This window comes from Scyliorhinus canicula, chromosome 9, assembly GCF_902713615.1.
Source record: "Scyliorhinus canicula chromosome 9, sScyCan1.1, whole genome shotgun sequence".
NCBI lineage: Eukaryota > Metazoa > Chordata > Chondrichthyes > Carcharhiniformes > Scyliorhinidae > Scyliorhinus > Scyliorhinus canicula.
This window is the reverse complement of record NC_052154.1, coordinates 192,676,241-192,698,332: the sequence shown is the minus strand read 5'-3', so window position 1 is coordinate 192,698,332 and position 22,092 is coordinate 192,676,241. Positions and strand designations below refer to the sequence as shown.

Sequence of the window (22,092 nt, the reverse complement as noted above, 5' to 3'; positions counted from 1 at the left end):
CCGGGATCTTGGATTCATGTCGCATTACATCCACCCCCCACCATCTGGCCTGGACTTGCAAAATTCCACCAACTGTTCTGGCTTGAGACAATTCAGACCTCTTTAACCTGTGATTATCCCTCTCTCTGGATCTGTAAAGATTTGATTACCTGCAAATTCTCGCATTCCAAGCATTGTCCGGCATCGCTGACTTTGTCTATATAAATGTTTCTGGATCATACCTCTCCAGTCACCTGAGGAAGGAGCTGCGCTCCGAAAGCTCGTGTTTGAAACAAACCTGTTGGACTTTAACCTGGTGTTATAAGACTTCTTACTGTCCTGAAATATGAGTTGTGACCACCAATGGGGGTCACAGGATGAGATTTTGGGATTGTAAACCCCAACGTAGCAATGGCAGCTCCGGAGCTTGGTCTGAATTTTGACAGCTGTGAAGACCCTTGAAACATTTCTCTTTTGTCGGTGGGCGTAGCTTAATCGTCTGTCTTCTGAGACCCAATCACTGCTACAATCACGGCTTGTCAGATCTTTGGTTTTTTTTAGGTGAAACCCATCAGATTTAACCACCCACTATCCCCACCCTCCACTCAGCAAATCTCTCACACCGCGATAGTCATAGAAGCCATAGTCACAGATGTTTACAGCATGGAAACAGACCTTTTGGCCCAGCTTGTCCATGCCGCCCAGTTTCTATCACTAAGCTAATCCCACAGCTCCTTCCCCGCTGTTACCAGACTCCTAAACAACCCTCTTATGGACTGACCTGATTAATACTACACTCCTGTATGTGCTGATTATTAGTGTGGAAATCCTTCCACCACTTTCCCCCAAAAAACAGTCTGGGGGCGAAGGTATGCCAAATAAAAAAGCAGCAAGAACCTCCCTCCTCATCTGTGAAAAAGTGCCATGGGATCTTTTATGTCTACCTGAGAGGGCACATAGTCTTGGTTTGATGTTTCATCTCGTGGTACATCTGATAGCACAGCACCAGTCAGCCAGCCCAGATATTGTGCTCAAATTCCTACTGTGCTGACTTAGACACGAGTGCTACAAACTTTTCACAGTAACTTAATTGAAGTGTTAATGTAAGCGTACTTGTGACAATAAAGATTATTATAACTAAGCTCCAGATGAGATATATATATATATATACACGAACCATAATGCAGAATAAAGACATCAAATATATATTTGACCAGGCAAAAATGTACAAAATGTACATAGGTTCCAAAATCTTTGACTGAATTAATAAAATTTCCAGAGCAATTAAACATTATTTACTTCTACAGTTTTGTGGTCTTGTTAAGGGCTGCCAGGGTGAATCGTTCAAACTTAGCGAAAAAGTATCAACTGAACAACATGTTTTCAAATGCAGTAGAGTAATAATTTTCTCTGTGGTGGTAATCGAGAACTGTAAACACCGATGAATTAATAGATGGGAGTGAAATCAGTGCTGCAATGGATTGCCAATTTCTGGTAAACAATGAAACTATGTTTTGCGGCATTAGCAGAATTCAAAATGATAAGTGGGTTGGTTACATTTTGTTTTAACAACCCCAACTGAGTTGGAATTGAGCTGCAAAGCCCGTAGTTGTGGACCATGAAATAAAAAGGGTTCTGGAAAACCTCAGCAGGTCTGGCAGCACCTGTGGAGAGTGAGAGAAGCAGAATTAATGTTTTGAATCCGATATGACTCCCTCTTGGAAACCTAGTGTTCCGCTTAACAGAGTGCTGCACTGTTGGAGGTGCTGCCTTAGATGGGAGGTTAAACCAAGGACTGTCTGCTCTTTCAGGTGGGTGTAAAATATTCCATGGCACAATTTTGAAGAACAAGGCAGTTCTACCCTGAGCTGATAGTCATCCCTCAATCAGCATTGTGAAAACAGATTACCTGGTCATTGTGACATTGCTGTTTGTGGGATTTTCTGTGTACAAATTGACTGCCGCGTTTCCCACATTGCAACAGGGAGTACACTTCTTTGGCACTGGAGAGGTACCACCAGTGGTGCCTTCACAAGATTCTCCAAATCTGATGGCAAGAACGGCAGCCCATCGACGCCCTTCTCTCCCGAGCCAAATTGCCCTGCATCAAGTTGTCAATCACTCAGAACCAGCTCCCCTGGTAAGGCCATGCCGTTTGTACGGCTGAAGCAATTGCTCTACCTGGAACTCGGTAACGGGGGGAAATGTGTCTGATGGCGGAAACGCCAAGGGGGAGTCCTCAGGGCATCCCTGAAGAAGACAAACATCCCTGCCGACTCATGGGAGTCCTCGGCATGCTACTGGCAAAAGTGGGGGAAGGCTCATTTGGCCCCGAGAGACTTTGGGCTGGACTCTCCCGCCCTGTCCGCCGCAAGAACGCCGCGTACAATGGAAAACTCCATTGACCTCAGGCGGGATTCTCCGGTCGACGGGCGAACGCGACAGGACGGAGAATCCTGCCCTTTGTCGGGACTTTGCGAGAGGAAAGTTGAGGCGTCGGAGTGAGTGCAACAAACCTCCCAATAAACCATCCCTTCGACCCCTTCGAGCACCACACACCCCCGGTGGCGGAGCCTGCAGATGGCAGGCTCCGGGGGAGCCCTTCGGCCATCTCAGACACCCAGGGTGGGAACAAGTCATCGTCTATTCCCCCTCCCCTCCCTCCTCTGCCACTCCCAGTGTGACACTGAGTCACTTTGCTGGGTAGGGGTGTGGGTGGGTAGGGGTGTGTGTGGGTATGTGGGTAGGGGTGTGGGTGGGTATGCGGGTAGGGATGTGTTTGGGTATGTGAGTGGGTGGGTATGGGTGAGTAGGGGTGTGGGTGGGTATGTGGGTGGTGTGTGGGTAGGGGTGTGAGTGGGTAGGGGTGTGAGCGGGTGTGTGGGTAGCGGTGTGAGTGGGTGTGTGGGTAGGGGTGAGTAGGGGTGTGGGTGGGTATGTGGGTAGGGGTGTGGGTGGGTATGTGGGTAGGGGTGTGGGTGGGTGTGTGGGTAGTGGTGTGAGTGGGTGTGTGGGTAGGGGTGTGGGTGGGTGTGTTGGTAGGGGTGTGGATGGGTGTGTGGTTAGGGGTGTGGGTGGGTGCGTGGGTAGGGGTGTGGATGGGTGTGTGGGTGGGTATAGGGGTAGGGGTGTGGGTACGTATGTGGGTGGGTATGTGGGTAGGGGTGTGGGTGGGTATGTAGGTAGGGGTGTGGGTGGGTGTGTGGGTAGAGGTGTGGGTGGGTATGTGGGTAGAGGTGTGGGTGGGTGTGTGGGTAGGGGTGTGGGTGGGTATGTGGGTAGGGGTGGGTGTGTGGGTAGGGGTGTGGGTGGGTAGGGGTGTGGGTGGGTATGTAGGTAGGGGTGTAGGTGGGTGTGTGGGTAGGGGTGTGGGTCGGGGTGTAGGTGGGTATGTAGGTAGGGATGTGGGGGTCGGGCTGTGGGTGGGTATGTAGGTAGGGGTGTGGGTGGGTATGAGTAGGGGTGTGGGTGGGTATGTAGGTAGGGGTGTGGGTGGGTATGTGAGTAGGGGTGTGGGTGGGTATGTAGGTAGGGGTGTGGGTCGGGGTGTGGGTGGGTATGTGGGTAGGGGTGTGGGTGGGTGTGTGGGTCAGGGTGTGGGTGGGTATGTGTGGGTGGGGGTGTGGGCGGGTATGTGTGGGTGGGGGTGTGTGTGTGGGCAGGTATGTGTGGGTGGGGGTGTGGGTGGGTATGTGTGGGTAGGGGTGTGGGTGGGTGGGCAGGGGTGTGGGTGGGGGTGGGTGGGTGGGTGGGGGTGTGGGCGGGTATGTGTGGGTCGGGGTTTGGGTGGGTGTGTGGGTGGGAGTGTGGGTAGGGGTCTGGGTGGGGTGTGGGTGAGTGTGTGGGTGGGGGTGGGTGTGTGTCTGCAGGTGGGGCTGGGTACCCGGCGCGCGGGCTGGCGGCCGTTGGTGGGGGGCCGTTGGGCTCGTGCGCTGTGCCGCCGTTGCCATGGAGACGGACCACTTTGAAAACGGTCGGCGGCGAGGAAGGGGCGCCAAGCGGGGCTGTCCCTATTCGGTCCGCATCCTCCTCCCCGGGGTAAAGTCACCCCCACATTGCTCACCGCCTCCCAACCACACAACCCCACACAGAATAATAATAAATGAATAATAATCCACAGCTCTAGATCCTGATCACACTCAGCTGCAGTGAGAGTGAGAGAGCTGGTGTTTCCTTTTTGGTTTTGGGGGACCAAAATATTGATGGTGGCCGGGGGGGGGGGGGTCTCCTTTAGTCTGCAGAAGATGCCCCTAAATTAATGTGGCTGGCCGGCTGACAGAAAGAGACTTGTGTGAGGGACTATTGCATTTCTGGAGGTTTTTGCAAACCTATCTCTCACTCACAGACACACTCTGCAGTTGCATCGATATTCACTTTACTGAGCAATGCAGGATTACTTGTGGTCTTTTTAAAAACAAAAATAACAAATCTGTTCTCTCTATCATTGCACCAGAAGGGGAACCTTGCATTGGCAGATCCCCCCACCCCCACCCCTTCCAAGGGCTCCTCTCTCTGTCTCTGCAAACTTGCAAGCACACTGCCGGCCGGCTGACAAAAGAAATTTGTAGCTGCAAGTGTTTTGTTTTTGGACGGGGGGGAGAGGAGGAGGAGGCGGGTGGGATTGATCACGTCCATCTCTCCACACACACACAGTGAGAGCAGGCAGGCCTGGGGGGAGTGATGCTGGTCACATCAACGTGGCGGACAAGACTGGCGGCTCCTTCCCCCCTCCACCGCCGGCACATCGGCCGCCCGCACGTTTCTGCCTAAAATGGAGAGGCTGCCGGAGCGATAATGTGGCGGGGAGCACCGGCCCTCAATTCGCGCTGGCAATCTGGCTGCCCTGCCCACTCTAGATTGAAAGGGTGAGAGTGCACCTTTTAACCAGGAGGAGGGCGGGAGGAGGGAGCAGGATAACCGGGAGGAGGAGGAGGGGGGGATTCCAAGCCCCGGGAAAGTTTGATCAGTCCGAACCTCGCCCCCTCCCTGTGATGGGTGACAGCACCAGAGCCGGCCTGAGGCACCAGCTGGCGGGCTGAATGTTTGGTTTCTTGTGTGTGTGGCGACCAGCCCGGGACCTGTCGATTGGGAGCTGACGACCAGCGGCTTTCTGAGGCTGGAGATGGAGACGGGAGCCGAGCCGAGCCGGCACCAGAGGAAGCCTGTCACCCATGGGCTGGAAGACCAGAAAAGAGTAAGTGACCAAATGCCATTTGCTGACACTGTCCCTCTGCAGGGCTCTCCTCCCCAGGAGCTGCAATGTGCAGAGGTGGCTCTGCCTAAAGTTCAGGACATTAAAAGTCTCCTCACTCGTGCACACTGGAAACAAAGATTGTCGCCTATCTGGACAGTTGCTGTTTGTTTGTTTTTTGCCAGCACTTTTGACAGCTTCATTCTTGTGATGTCTCATTTGTTTGATTCTTTATTTTAAAAAAGATGTTGGTGGTGCGTTGCCCACACTGACCAACAGATGAAAACTTTAAATGCGTGATTGTGAGGTCCGTAAATGCCACACTGGCCATAAATTAATATGCAATTAGGGGCTCTTGTGCATTGTTGATGAGGCTCATCTTGCTCTTGGCACTGACCGCACTTGGAATCTGCGGCTCTGTAATATAACCCAAAGTCAGGCTGCGGTGGCAGCTGTGATAACATCGCTTTGGTGATGTTCATTTTAACTTTACCCCAATTGTCACGGCGATTATTAAATTTCATAACGTTATATGCGGGATTATATTCAATGATTGCTCGCAGTCGGCTCTAGTCTCTTCCCCATGTGTTTACGGAGAGCCACTAATGATTTGATATACAACTCACTGTAAATCTGTTCCAAAAAGTACTTTGTGTAGAATTTGTGGCCTCAAAATGATTTCGGATTTAAAAATTGAGGTTGTATTTTGCAAAGACCAAACTAATTGGTTATTTTGGTGGAATGTGTTGCAACTTGCTTTGCTGGCATTGGTACTTGTGTCACGCTTTGAAGGAATGGTGTGTTATATATTAACTATATGGTAATTAAAAAAATAACATGAATTTAATATAGGTTTAAAAAAAAGCCTATTATACTGACTTGCTTGTCCAATTGATCACTTTAGTTTTTTTCCACAAATGCACCAGTATTTTGCTGTAAATCTGAACGGTTTATGCTTAGGTATAACACAAATATGACCACTCTTCTTTAAATCACTCTGTGCTGGCGGTTTGCCACTCTTGTAGAATCAGCCAAGAGTCGCTGAAGTAAGTTGAAAGTGGAGCCTGCTCTTAACTTGAAAAGCATTGCATTGTACAAAGTGAGACTACACCTGGAGGAATGTGTGAAGTTTTGGTTTTCTTACCTTAAGAACGATGTACTGATGTTAAAATGCAATGAAGATTCACTCAACTGGAATGCAATTGAGTAGACAAATACATATGGCCCAGAATTGATAAGAATCGGAGGCAATCTAACATATACAATTCTTAAGAGGCTATACAGGGGTTGATGCTGAGAGGATGTTTTCCTTGGCTGGGGTATCCAGAATATGGGGTCACAAATGCCAAAGAAGAAGTTGACCATTTAGAACTGAGGTGAGGAGAATATTTTCCACTCAAAGGGTTGTGAGTCTTTCTTCCTGCCCTATGCTTCTCAGTAGTGACATGAATAGCATGTCCACTTGGTTTTGGTTTGACTGCTGTTTAATAAAAAGCTTCAGTAAAATTTCTAGTATCTAGTTGGTGTTGAGAATGTCAGTAATGTGCAGGCAGAATGCAACAAAAAGGTCTGGGAGATTGTCCGTGACAAGTTAAATATTTGATCAAAATCGCGACCGAGGGGATTTGTGTATCTGGTGAAATGGTTAATCTCATATTGAAAAAAGACACTGAACCAAACAGTATTAAGACACAAGTTGGTGTCAAAGATTGTCGGGAATTTTCAGTGTCACTAGGAAGTCTTCAATGGTATACTTAAGTGCGGGAGAGAATAATAGTGGGGCAAGTCATCCTTCATTGTTTCTCAGCAGATGTTTATGGGTGACATGGATGGATGGAAGCAAGGAAATTTTGTTCCTTAACCCCTTGGAGAAACTGTAAGGATACACCAACGAATCTTGCATTGCATCGTGCTATTTTTTAACAAAAATCCATAACTCATTGCATTTGCTTGGATTTCAATCCAAATACAAGTAGCCAGATAGTCTGGTGGAATATTATGTACCCTCGTGAGCAAAGTCCCTTTGAGCTCAAATGCTATTCTTAATAATTTATTCCACTGTTTGGAGTGTGGCTTGATGGGTGTAATATTTCACTTGCAAAAATCAAAACTTAGAGGGGCCAGTGCGTCTTTAATAAGTTGTTTGACCAAACAATATTGGCAACTGTTTGGGTCGTCTCTTCTATCGGATGAAAGAAGAAACTTGACTCTGGTGAGGGAATATCTTGACAAAATTGCAAAAATAAAAAAACGGGAACACCTTGAGACCAAAGTAATGAGCAAATACTGAAATATTTGCTCATTATTTAAATGATAGTTTCTGGAACTTTGTTTGTGCAAACTTTGCGTTATGTGGTTGCTTCGGCACTTGATTTAATCCTGTATTCAGTTTGAATGTGCAGAACCTTAGTTTTTATAGCACAACCTTTACATATTCTAGTTCGATTAGGAAAATGAGGTTCTACTATAACATCATGATTGGAGTTTGTTTCTGTGTGCTGCAGAAAAGCCTAAGGATAAAATTTTGTATTGTCATGGTGTGATTGATCTGAATCAGTACTGAATATCAACAATGAATGTCTAGGAATATGCGTTTTTACTTTTCAGTATTTTTCTCCTGTCTTGTCTTAAGGTAGATGCACCCACACAAGTGCTCCCAGCAATGGTGACTTGATCTTATTCTGGCAAAAGAACATTGGCTAGTATCTTCATGCTTCTTAGAATGCCTTTGGGTAGCTGTAGAAACTGTCATTTCACATGAATCCCTAATGCATTCTTACATTTCTCATTCATGCCTTCTGTGCCACTTGGTGGCTCTTACTCCTGGAGGAGAAAAAAAATCTGCACTTGTGTTTTTTATATACACAGATACTTCAAAAAAATGTGAATATTTAATAGAGCTGCCACTAATGTAAAGCTAAGCCTGGCTTACAGAAAACAGAGGATCTCAACATGAACACAATTGCTTCTGTTTCTGATAATTCCGGTTCCCTAACATTTCAAACTGCAGTGTTCAGTCTATTCTTCCTAAGGCCATGTGATTTAATTCCACGATAGTAAGTATGCATTGTGATTGTTATGCAGATGAATGTCACTCCAAATTGTACTGTACAATGTCAACTATTTGTGTATGTGAATATAGTCAAAGGCAGCTAAACATATATTGAGATTTCACACCACTGTATGACAGATTTAACATGTAGATAAGTAAGTGTACTGAGCAATGTTTGCAAGTGATACCTGAACTAATCTTGGTTCTTGAAAGGCATTTGTTGTTTTTACTGATGATGAAGTAAGTGGGCAAGGTTTATTTTAGTTAGAAAATATAATTGTGTTCAGTTTTAATTCTGGATAGGGACTGACATTTATATATGTAATAACTAAAGAAATAACTTGCATTTATAAAGTGGGTGAAATTCTCTGCCGCAAACCGTAATCGGCCGAAGAATCGGACGTCTGTCCAAAATTGAGGTCCGTGCCTGGTGCCGATTGCACGGTAGCATAGCGGTTAGCACTGTTGCTTCACAGCTCCAGGGTCCCAGGTTTGATTCCCGGCTTGGGTCACTGTCTGTGCGGAGTCTGCATGTCCTCCCCGTGTGTGCGTGGGTTTCCTCCGGGTGCTCCAGTTTCCTCTCACAGTCCAAAGGTGTGCGGGTTAGGTGGATTGGCCATGCTAAATTGTCCTTAGTGTCCAAAAAGGTTGTGGGGTTACGGGGATAGGGTGGAGGTGTGAGCTTGGTTCTTTCCAAGGGCCTGTGCAGACTCGATGGGCTGAATGGCCTCCTTCAGCTCTATAAATTCTATGATTTTATGACAAATGTGATTCATGGGTTGGACAGCCCTTTGCCCCAGCTGCTTCATCAAGGGGATCGGTGTGGCAAAGCTCAATCAGGAGCCCATTAGGTGTTGGCACTCTTCAGAATCGTTGCCCCATTGCAGAGGAAGCAGGGGATTAACAGACCTCACCCCAACCAGAGGACGCCTGCACCACACTCTTTGGAACCCCTCCTGGATCTCTGCCCCTCTCAGGGCAGAGGACTCACCAGTGACCCCCATCTCTCTGGATCACCAGCTCTCTCCTTCCACCTCCTAAGCAGTGTTCAGGCTTGAAGCTATCCTTGCTGGGGAAGAGGGAGTCTTTCCGCTCCTCACTGGCATGGAGCTGTGGGTCCACCTCGGACCCCTGATCTCGAGAGGGGGGGGCAGGTCCTCTGTCAGCCATCTTGGTGGCTGCAGTGAGTGTGTAGTAAGTAGAGCACTTAAAAACAGCCCAGATGGCAGGTTCTTTGGGCTGGTTTAGCATAGTGGCCTAAACAGCTGGCTTGTAATGCAGAACAAGGCCAGCAGCGCGGGTTCAATTCCAGTACCGGCCTCCCCGAACAGGCACCGGAATGTGGCAACTAGGGGCCTTTCACAGTAACTTCATTGAAGCCTACCTGTGACAATAAGTGATTATTATAATGCCGGCCCCCTGCGGTTAGAAAGCCAGCAGGGCCAGGAATTGCGCAGAATTCGCGTTAGCAGTGTCCTGGCCTATTAGCATGTCCTGAATTGTTGCACAAATACCGCCCCCAATGGGAACGCAAACCGCACACAATTTAGTCCTGACGTCAACACCCAAACGGGGAATCTTTATTGTCACAAGTAGGCTTACATTAACATTGCAATGAAGTTACTGTGAAAATCCCCTGGGCGCCACACTCCCAACGCCTGTTCGGGTACACAGTAGGAGAATTCAGAATGTCTAAATTACCTAATAGCATGGGCGCGATTCTCCGCAAATGCGGAGAGTCATGAAGGCTGCCATGAAACTGGCAGTGTTTCACGGCAGCCTCCGCGCCCCCTCCCGGGACCCGATTCTGCTCCCCGGTCGGGGCTAGCATCGCGGCCCCGTGAACCTCGGCATCGCAGGCTTAGCGAACTTCGCTAAGCCCGCACGCCAAGGTTAACGGCGGCTGACGCAAATGATGACGTCAGCCACGCATGCGCGGATTGTGCGGCTCCAATCCGCGCATGCGCGGACGACGTCATCGCGCATATGCGTGAAACCCGCGCATGCGCGGGCCATTATGCCCCTCAGCCGCCCCGCGGACTGATCCAGCGGGGCGGCGGAGGAACAAAGAGTGCGCGGGGTTCGAACCCGCTGCCCGCGATTGGTGCCCACCGGGCCAATCGGTGGCATGGTTCTCCAGAACGGCACTTTGCGGCCGTTTTCACGAACTGTTTTCACGAACTGCAGGTGTGTTGGAGTTCGTGAAAACGGCCGTAAAGGCCTGGGAAATCGGCCCATCGGCTAGGGGAGAATCGCTGCTTGCCGTAAAAAACGGCGAGCAGCGATTCGTGTCGTGGGGCGGCCGTGGGGGGGGGGGGGGGGAGAATAGCGGGAGGTTGGGAAAAATGTCGGGAAGGCCCTCCCGCTATTCTCCGACCCGTCGGGGGGGGGGGGCGGAGAATCGCGCCCCATGTCTTTCAGGACTTGTGGGAGGAGACTGGGAGGGAGCACCCGGAGAAAATCCACGCAGATACAGGAGAACGTGCAGACTCCGCACAGACAGTGATCCAAGCAGGAGAATTGAACCTGGCGCTGTGAAGTAACAGTGCTAACCACTGTGCTGCCATGCCACCCAGTATCTCTGAAGACCAAAGGATGTCCCCTTTTACAGTCAATTAAATACTTATTTTTCAAGTATTGCCACTGATATAATGTAGGAAATGTTTTGATGTTGTAATGTAGGAAAGGCAGCAGTTAAGACCGAGAGGCCTAACAATGGGCAGATAATCTTTTTTTTAAATGACAAATAGTTAATTGGGAGATAAATGTTGGCCAGCGCACTGGGGAGAACCTCTTTGCTCTTCTTCAAAATACTGCCATTGGATCTTTGATGCCATTTGAGAGCAAAGGTTTAATGCCTTGTGATGCACAATCAATGGACACGAAACGTAGGTGAAGTCCGAAACAAAAGGCTTTAATCAGCAAGAAGTGAGCCCGGCAGCAGACGTACAGAAATGGCCTGGCTGCTGGGGAACACGGGTTCTTATACCCCGCCTCGTAAGCGGAGCTACCTTCCTCTTAGCCAATAGGAATACGGAGAACACGATACCTGGGCCAATGGTCAGCGAGCCCTCTGCACCAATGGCAGCTCACACTCCTAGGTACCGTAATACCCCTAGTCATACTACCACACCTTGCCCAACGGCACCTCCAGCAGTGTGGCACTCCCTCATTACTGAATTGGAGTGACAGCCTAGATTCTGTGCTGAAGTCTTTTAAGTATGACTTGAACCCATGACCTTCCACTCGGAAACAGGTGGGCTATCTCTGAACAATGGGTGTCACACCAGTACGTAATAAATGAGCAGATGCTGATGTACACATGAACAAGTTGTAATTTGTAAGAAAAATAATGGTTTGGCTGAACATGCACACCCATGTTGCAAAGGTGAGGTGGCTTGACTCATTGGCAAAGCTGTGCATGCGACTTGTGAAGTTGACTGAAAAGACGCAGAAGTGAATGGCATTGTAGAAATAAACATTTTGTTTCAGGCATTGTTGGGTCACTCAAAATCTGGATGTCTTCTCTTAATGAAAATGAGAGTTTGAAATTGGCTGTCGAGGCTATTAATAAATGCTTTCTGAAATGGTAAATCTACAAAGATTAGCATTACTACATGATGCCTGCAAAGTCTATCTCTAAATCTCAGTGGCCAGAGAGCTTTCCGCTAACCAATCAGTTTCATAAAATAAGATTAGTCCTGACTAATGCGTGTCGATCAACTGAACAGATTGATGAGTGTGAATATTTCTTTGTAACAGATGTTTTTATATTCAATGTTGTGTGAAGTGTCGCAAGACATTTTTAAAGAATTCCTCTAAAAATATAACTGCCAAACATGTTTTACAGCTTGCATTTATCTAGATATGCTTTACAGTACTAATCAAGTTTACAAAAGATTACTTTGGATTTTTGTTTCACATTAATAAGAAAGACTTTGATGGAATGAAACATTCAAAAGGCTTAATCCGATATTATCGTCATTATCTACAAGTGCTAAACTTTTAAAAGGAAGAGTCCGTACGTATGAAATTCCTTGTTTGAAACGTGTTACGCCTTTCTATTGTAATTTCTTCCAATTTCTGTTACATTAAAATTGAAGGAAGTAGACAATAGTGAAACCTTAAACCAAATACTTCCAGATAAGCAGAGTAATATTGTGAGTATTTTCATTTAATAAAAGGCTTATCTGTCTAAGCCCATTGCTGTAGGCTTACTTAATAGTTCTGTTTAATGTACTGGAGATGGATATAATCATGACTGGATTATAGTTTCCTTATCAGTCAGTTGCTTTGTAGTAGATAAACATGAAGAAATTGTTCCTAAAAAAATTGTTGGCCAACGGTTACATGTTTTTTTTTGTAGATTTCTGAACTAGTTATCTGTGAATTAAATATTTTGACTAAAGAATTATAGTTGCTACCAAATCATTGTTTTTCCATGTGGGATTTATTTGTACTGTCCAGAGTTCAATTGTGCATTTTACATTTAAAAGTAAAATTAATTTTTTTGGTTCCCACAATAATTGTGGATCTGAAAGTGAGCAAGTATGTTTTCTTCTGTCCATTCTCCAAATCAAGACAGAAGGTCCCCAGTAAGAGTTTAGAGATAACTGCTACTCCAGTTTGTTGATGCATTTCTCTTCCTTTCTCACATAGTATCAAACCTTGACCCAACCTCGCCCTATAGAAATGTAACTCATACCAGAAATTCTAACTGTACAACAGTTCATATTGGTGCCTAATATGGATCACTAATGTATATTGAAAGGGCAGTGCATCTTATCCTTCTTTAAATGCCAAAATTCCAAGTGCGGTTCATTATTTGTCAGTTTTCAAACTGCTGAGAATAACTGGTGAGAATTTTTGGATGGAATTCTTCAGTCCCTCCCCCACCGCAGTGGGTTTTCTCTTAATGGAGGTGGGATCTTCGCCATCTGTCTCCGGCGGGATCTGCTGGTTCTGCGATTTATATCCCTTACTCGTGCCACCATAGGGGAATCCGTGGAGGGGGTCAACTTCAGCAAGACCTGAAGCATGCTGGCGAGCCACCTCCGGAACGGGAAAACCTTTCCGCGGGAAGTGCCGGAGAATTCCGCCCTTTGTTTCTATTTATTCGTCATGGGATGCGGATGTCACTGACGAGGCCAGCATTTGTTCCCCATTCATAATAGCCCTCAAAATGAGTGACGTGCTAGGCCATTTCAGAGGGCAGTTAAGAGTTAGCCACATTGTCAATGTCAAATAATTCGATTAGTTCTTTAAGGATTAACTGTGAAAGGCGAAAGGTTAATGTGTATGAGCCAGCTATGATAAATTTTGTTTTGGGTGCCACTTTCAAACAATTTGTTCACTGAACTAGTGAGGTTTGGAATTATTCAGTAAATGACTTTTATTTCAACTGTTCAAAGAAAGCAAAATATACCTCTAATATTTTAGTTCAAGCCGCTCCGAAGGTTAACTTTTTCAGTAAATGTGGCGTGGCAATGCTTCGCCTGTTGAGAGCTGATTTTGCCCATTTTACAATGTGCAGAATGTCGCAGGTTTAATTGAAGATGGTGAGTCAAAAGGATGAGAAAATTACATGTTGCTGAAGTTAATTTTTTTGACTGTTTCAATTCCCAGATTTAATTTACTTCAAACTGTAATTTTCTTAATGCAACATTAATGTTGAGCAGATTGTACCAATTTGTTATTGCTCTCAGCTTGATTTGGGTTCCTTTTTTTAAGTTGTCAAATTGGCATCGGCTTCACTGCAGATGTGGTAAGTTGCTACTCTGTAGCATGGATATCTGCAGGAAAATAATAGCAATGTTGCTACTGTCTTGTGGTTAGATTAGCATACTGATGTGAATCCAAATTATGTTTTCTGTGTGCCCTTAAAGGCAATTTGCACATTGCATTTTGTAATATGAACGATATGGAAGGAAACCAAATTGCTGAATATGAAATGAAGCATTTTGTCCCGTTTTCACACATTTATGTGTTGAAGGATCTCATTCATCAGTGTTCAATTTTGATTCGCAAATCTTTGATTGTCACACCTATCTTTAGCGTTTTATTGAAATAAACAACTTCTGGTTTTAAATCATAAGGCTTGTTGGTTGATGGCTGCAGACTACCCTGCCGCTGCAGGTTACCAGAGTGAGAGAAAAAAAATCCTTGCTAGCTATACAAGGGCTGGATAGTCAGAGACTTTTTCTCAGGGGAGAGGGGTCAATTACTAGGGGCATAGGTTTAAGGTGCAAGGGGCTAGGTATAGAGGAGATGTATGAGGCAAGTGTTTTACACAGAGGGTAGTGGGTGCCTGGAACTCGCTGCCGGAGTAGGTGGTGGATGCAGGGACGATAGTGACATTTAAGGGGCATCTTGACAAATACATGAATGGCATGGGAATAGAGGGATATGGACGCTGGAAGAGCAGAAGATTTTAGTTTAGACAGGCAGCATGGTTGGCACAGGCTTGGAGGGCCGAAGGGCTTGTTCCTGTGCTGTACTTTTCTTTGTTCTTTGACTGTTTGATGTTATGCTTTTCCATTGATGACAGGTGGTTGGCCCTGGCTGCTGCTTTTTTTGGCCATTTGTTTATTATCTTCCCACCCTCACCACACCAGTCTCCCAACGTTTTGTGCAGGTCCTGATGGTGGGTTGTATTTGCCATCTGGATATCTGTATGAATGAGAGAATTGACCATGTGCTATCTGTCAAATCTGCGCATACACCATAACAGGTTCTTATGCCTGGAGCGATTGGTACATATGTCAGAATACAGCCATTTCAATGCCTAAAAACTGCTTGCAGTGTGTTATCAAGCCCAGTTCTTCATTTGTTTTGAAAATTTAAATAAGGATAAAAGAATTGAAGGGATTAATCGTTCAATTCACATTTCTTAAATATTTATTTGATTTAAAACCTTGGGCTGGATTCTTCCAAAATGGGACTATGTCCCGACGCCGGCGTAAAAACGCTGGTGTTTCACTCCCGAGTTTCCAAAAAATTATTAGTTGATTCCCTTACCTGTAGGGGGCTAGCAAGGACTAAGAGTGAATCACGCAGCTTTAGTTGCGGATGCGGGCCCCCGCATTTCCGGTTGTGAATCCGCGCATGCGCACTAGGCAAAGATGGCACCGAGCGCCATGGCGGACTTGGACCGCAGAGGCAGCTGGAAAATGTAGGTCCCCCCGATTGGCCGCACGCCGGAAGATCCGACCAGCCCGATCTGTCCTCTGGCCGCCCATAAGGCCCCCCTCCCCCGGTGCCCGATCCCCCCCACCCCCACCCAGGGCGGCCGTGGACTGAGTCTGCAGCCGCCACGCGAGAGTCACCACCGGCCATAGCATGTTAGTTCCATGCCGTTGGGAACTCGGCCGGTCGGGAACGGAGGATTGCTGGGCGGGCCTCTGTAAATGGCTCCCCAGCCGCGTGGAGTAATTCGCGAAAACGCCGATTCTCGGGTCCCGGAGAATCGCCGGACAGGCACCAGGTCCGATTTTGGCGCAGAAGTTGATTCTTTTTTTAAAAATAATTTAAAGTACCCAATTACATATTTTTCCAATTAAAGAGCAATTTAGCGTGGCCAATCCGCCTACCCTGCACATCTTTGGGTCGTGGGGACGAAACCCATGCAAACACAGGGAGAATGTGCAAACTCCACACGGATAGTGACCCAGGGCTGGGATTCGAACCCTGGTCCTCAGCGCCTTGAGGCAGCAATGCTAACCACTGCGCCACCGTGCTGCCCTGCAGAAGTTATTCTTCGCCCCCACGCTAAATGTGATATCGGTGCGGGCTGCGGAGAATCCAGCCCTTTATTTCTGCCTCATTTTTCTCTCCAGTATTCTCCCTTTCCCAATTACTGCCTTGAGAAAATTGGCTGAAGTAAAGATCCACAAATGTTCATTTGTCCTGAGTTTGAATTTATAAACTGGCTTTAATATTCTTAGATATTCGGGGCAGCACGGTGGCACAGTGGTTAGCATTGCTGCCTACGGCGCTGAGGATCCGGGTTTGAATCTTGGCCCTGGGTCACTGTCCGTGTGGAGTTTGCACATTCTCCCCGTGTCTGCGTGGGTTTCACCCCCACAACCCAAAGATGTGCAGGATAGGTAGATTGGCCACTCTAAATTGCCCCTTAATTGGAAAAAATAATTGGGTATTCTAAATTTAAAAAAATATATATATTCTTAGATATTCAAATGTGAAATGCGACAACTGTCATTTTACAGGAAAAAGGTTCAAAAGCAGCTTCTTCCCCACTGTTACCAGGCTCCTGAATGACCCTCTTATGGACTGAACTGATCTCTTCACAATTCTTCTCTACTGAGAAGTACTATACTTGGCATGCTTCACCCGATGCCTATGTATTTACATTGTGTATTTATGTATGTCCTATGTGTTTTTTCATGTATGGAACGTTCTGTCTGGTCTGTACGCAGAACAATACTTTTCACTGTACCTCGGTACACGTGGCAATAAATCATATCCAATCCAATAAACAATTAATCTACTTTGCCGGTGGTGTTTGAGGGATAAATGTTGGCTAGGTAACCTTGTTTGTTGAAAATGTGGCATAATATATTTTACCATTATGGCACACTAGGCAAAGATGGCACCTTTGACAGTGCAGCATTCCTTCATTATCTGACTGAATATCAGCCTAGAAGAAAGAGTTAATCTGTACAATGTGGGTGTACCTGTACCATGTAGACTACATCCTTTCAAGAAGATGGCTTACCACTGCGTTCTGTAGGGCAATTAGGGATGAGCAAAAAATGCTGGCCGAGAGGCGATGCCCAGATCTCTTGAATGAATATAAGAAGGTCCCAAAGTATGGTTTGAACCCTTTCTGACCCAGAGGTGATTGTGTTGCTGTTAAGGGCAAGCTGATCCTGTCCAAATGGACATTGTTACGACACCTTGGGTTAGTGCGCAATCGATTCCAGCCCAACAGACCCCAGAGTCCCAACATAAGTGAGTTAACCAATAATTTGTATAAAGTTTCTGAGGTGTTTGGCCCTTGGCTGCTCCAATGACTTACAAATACCAGGTTTGCATGTGAAACACAACTGTTTATAACAAAATTAGAGATAAGACTTGCGCTACTTATAATAGAATAACGGCCAGCTAATCTACCACTCCCTTCTTTTACTGTTGCACTCTCTAACCAAATACACACAAGACAGACACATAAAGAGGGAGGGGTACAAATAATAGGAATTAAAATTTGAAATGGTAGATGAGTCCCTTTGCTTCGGATGTTGAAGTTGTTGGAGTAGTAGGTTGTTCTTCCAGGATGCCGAGTGATTGAAGCCAGCGGTTGGATTATTAACAATGATCTTCTGGTGGTAACATTCAGTCAGAACTCCCAGGCTATAGGCTTTCCTTTTATTTATTTATTTATTTATTCCTCTGTGGCAGTCACTTTAACTTTTATTGCACTGGGCTTTCACTCGAAAGAACAGCCCCAGGCCAGTTTGATCCATAAGACCCTCGGTCTCACTTTCTCCCCAGCTTCCATCTGTGGTTCAAAATCAACTGGTTTCCAGACTCACCAGAATGTCCCCTAGCTTTACTGAGGAAAAACAGAGTACCAGAGAAGCAGCTTCAATGAGATTTTGGAGAGGTGTGTAAAAAAGGAGAGAAACCCAAAGAGTTCCTTCCAGCTCTGTCTTCGGAAATTAAAGACTCGGATTGAATAGAGGAAAAGCTGGCTGGATCCATTTCCCTGGAGAGAGCTTCAGCTGAGGTGTTTCAGAGAGTTTTATCCTTTCAGGGAGAGAGAAACTCAAAGAGCCTCCTTCAGCTCTGAATTCAAAACAAAACTAAAAACTGGAAACAGTCACACAGAGGAAGGAATATTCCAGAATGGTCAGCACCAATCAGCATAGATTATCAGCTAAATCCTGGCAATCTGAAACAGTCTATTGGCTGACAGCCAAGCCCATCAAGAGGTGCATCACTGATGTGAGACCAAACAGTACATCCTCTGGAGTGCCTTGTTTTTTTCAAATTAAAGGTGAAGTCCAACTTAAAGGCATAGGTCCCATTAATCGTGCAGGTACAGAAATTGAAATAGCAGAATAACAGAAATTAAAAGGAAAAACAACAAGGGACAGACCGGGATTAACAGGAGCATCCTTACAACATTCATATGTGAGTAATTTGACCATGAGGCATCACAACCAAGCTCACTCCTCCTCTGACCCAATGTGAATAAAAGTAACAACTAGTACTTAAGTGCCTTTCATGAAGTACTTTTTCAAGTGCAGTCATTGTACGGGATAACAATTGTTCTCATTTCAATCTCTTACAAACAGAAATATGATAATGTTTTATTCACATTATCAGCAGGGGTTGCTTGGTAAGCAGGTATGGGGACTTGGCTGGATGGAGAACTGAGGCACATTGGAGCACCTCTACCACTGAGATCTGTTAACTCAACACAGATTGATTGGGAGCATGCGGATTTCCGAATCCACATGTCACAGCTACATTCTACTTTAATGCACCAAGCCAGGAGACAACCAGTCTTTATTTTTATTTCATGGTCACAAAGTATGTTTTTTACTCATTTAAAGGATTTGGACATCATTGGCCAGCATTATGGATTTTAAAACCTTACCCACCATTGGTGTTAGATGAATTAACTTGTAGTTGCTAAGACTGTCCTTACACCCTTTATTGAATCAGGGTGTTACATTTGCCACTCTCTAATCCTCTGTCTTTTGTTGAGGAAGTGCATCTTGATAGAGACTTTAACTTTCCAAATATTGACTGGAAAAGATATAGTTCGAGTACATTAGATGGGTCGTTCTTTGTACAATGTGTGCAGGAGGGTTTCCTGACACAATATGTTGACAGGCCAACAAGAGGCGAGGCCACATTGGATTTGGTTTTGGGTAATGAACCAGGCCAGGTGTTAGATCTGGAGGTAGGTGAGCACTTTGGAAACAGTGACCACAATTCGGTGACCTTTACGTTAGTGATGGAAAGGGATAAGTATACCCCGCAGGGCAAGAGTTATAGCTGGGGGAAGGGCAATTATGATGCCATTAGACATGACTTAGGATGTGTAGGTTGGAGAAGTAGGCTGCAAGGTTTGGGCACACTGGATATGTGGAGCTTGTTCAAGGAACAGCTATTGCATGTTCTTGATAAGTATGTACCAGTCAGGCAGGGAGGAAGGGGTTGAGCAAGGGAACCGTGGTTTACCAAAGAAGTGGAATCTCTTGTTAAGAGGAAGAAGGAGGCCTATGTGAAGATGAGGCGTGAAGTTTCAGTTGGGGCGCTTGATAGTTACAAGGAAGCGAGGAAGGATCTAAAGAGAGAGCTAAGACAAGCAAGGAGGGGACATGAGAAGTCTTTGGCAGGTAGGATCAAGGAAAACCCAAAAGCTTTCTATAGGTATGTCAGGAATAAAAGAATGACTAGGGTAAGAGTAGGGCCAGTCAAGGACAGTGGTGGGAAGTTGAGTTGTGGAGGCTGAGGAGATAAGCGAGATACTAAATGAATACTTTTCGTCAGTATTCACTCAGGAAAAAGATAATATTGTGGAGGAGAATGCTGAGACCCAGGCTATTAGAATAGATGGCATTGAGGTGCGTAGGGAAGAAGTGTTGGCAATTCTGGACAAGGTGAAAATAGATAAGTCCCTCGGGGCCAGATGGGATTTATCCTAGGATTCTCTGGGAAGCCAGGGAAGAGATTGCTGAGCCTTTGGCTTTGATTTTTAGGTCATCATTTGCTACAGGAATAGTGCCAGAGGACTGGAGGATAGCAAATGTGGTCCCTTTGTTCAAGAAGGGGAGTAGAGATAACCCCGGTAACTATAGGCCGGTGAGCCTAACGTCTGTGGTGGGTAAAGTCTTGGAGAGGATTATAAAAGATACGATTTATAATCATCCTAGATAGGAATAATATGATTAGGGATAGTCAGCATGGTTTTGTGAAGGGTAGGTCATGCCTCACAAACCTTATCGAGTTCTTTGAGAAGGTGACTGAACAGGTAGACGAGGGTAGAGCAGTTGATGTGGTGTATATGGATTTCAGTAAAGCGTTTGATAAGGTTCCCCACGGTCGGCTATTGCAGAAAATACGGAGGCTGGGGATTGAGGGTGATTTAGAGATGTGGATCAGAAATTGGCTAGTTGAAAGAAGACAGAGAGTGGTAGTTGATGGGAAATGTTCAGAATGGAGTTCAGTTACGAGTGGCGTACCACAAGGATCTGTTCTGGGGCCGTTGCTGTTTGTCATTTTTATAAATGACCTAGAGGAGGGCGCAGAAGGATGGGTGAGTAAATTTGCAGACGACACTAAAGTCGGTGGAGTTGTAGACAGTGCGGAAGGATGTTGCAGGTTACAGAGGGACATAGATAAGCTGCAGAGCTGGGCTGAGAGGTGGCAAATGGAGTTTAATGTGGAGAAGTGTGAGGTGATTCACTTTGGAAAGAATAACAGGAATGCGGAATATTTGGCTAATGGTAAAATTCTTGGTAGTGTGGATGAGCAGAGGGATCTCGGTGTCCATGTACATAGATCCATGAAAGTTGCCACCCAGGTTGATAGGGTTGTGAAGAAGGCCTATGGTGTGTTGGCCTTTATTGGTAGAGGGATTGAGTTCCGGAGCCATGAGGTCATGTTGCAGTTGTACAAAACTCTAGTACGGCCGCATTTGGAGTATTGCGTACAGTTCTGGTCGCCTCATTATAGGAAGGACGTGGAAGTTTTGGAACGGGTGCAGAGGAGATTTACCAGGATGTTGCCTGGTATGGAGGGAAAATCTTATGAGGAAAGGCTGATGGACTTGAGGTTGTTTTCGTTAGAGAGAAGAAGGTTAAGAGGTGACTTAATAGAGGCATACAAAATGATCAGAGGGTTAGATAGGGTGGACAGCGAGAGCCTTCTCCCGCGGATGGAGGTGGCTAGCACGAGGGGACATAGCCTTAAATTGAGGGGTAATAGATATAGGACAGAGGTCAGAGGTGGGTTTTTTACGCAAAGAGTGGTGAGGCCGTGGAATGCCCTACCTGCAACAGTAGTGAACTCGCCAACATTGAGGGCATTTAAAAGTTTATTGGATAAGCATATGGATGATAAGGGCATAGTGTAGGTTAGATGGCCTTTAGTTTTTTTTTCCATGTCGGTGCAACATCGAGGGCCGAAGGGCCTGTACTGCGCTGTATCGTTCTATGTTCTATGTTCTATGATAGTACTGTTGATGACATCTTCCACCACTTTGCTGATGATTTGAGAGTAGACTGATAGGCAGTAATTGACAGGATTGGATCTGTCCTGCTTTTTATGGATAGTCAAAAGTGGTAAATTTTCCATATTGTCAGATAGATACTTACCTTTTAAAAAATGTTTCCAATTAAGGGGAAATTTAGCGTGGTCACCCACCCTGCACATCTTTGGATTGTGGGTGTGAGCCCCACTCAAAGACAGGGAGAATGTACAAACTCCATATGGCAGTGACCTGGGGCTGGGATTGAACCCAGATCCTCAGCACCATGAGGCAGAGGTGCTAACCACTGCACCACCGTGCCACCCTCTGTTACTGACTTGATAATAGTGTGAATATACATTTGTGTGCAGAAATTATGATGTGTGTAATCACAGTCCATTTAATATGTGCTTGACATTGCTGCCCATTTGGAAGTTTACTCTGGCCAGCTGCTGTTCTACAGGGATCAGATTGAAAATGTAGCTGTATCCTTTTTGTATAACCTGCCAATTGAGTGAAAGTCGCCCTCTTCCCCGAGAACTATTGGCCCTTTTGAGGGAGAGTTGACTGGTGGTGGTTTAAATTGAGAGTCACCACATCTCAGATGACGAGCAAGGTTTGAAAGGATAACCTCATGGATAACTCAGC

The 22,092-nt window shown here is 45.9% G+C and overlaps 1 protein-coding gene across 1 annotated transcript in view; it reads left to right on the top strand.

The window, feature by feature from the left end:
• The first annotated feature begins 4,911 nt into the window (after window positions 1-4,911).
• nav2a (neuron navigator 2a) overlaps window positions 4,912-22,092 on the top strand; it is a 1,053,608-nt gene continuing 1,036,427 nt past the window's right edge. The window contains exon 1 of the mRNA XM_038808368.1: window positions 4,912-5,173. Coding sequence (XP_038664296.1) covers window positions 5,102-5,173 — 72 coding nt within the window. The 5' untranslated portion in view covers window positions 4,912-5,101. The remainder of the gene's footprint in view (window positions 5,174-22,092) is intronic.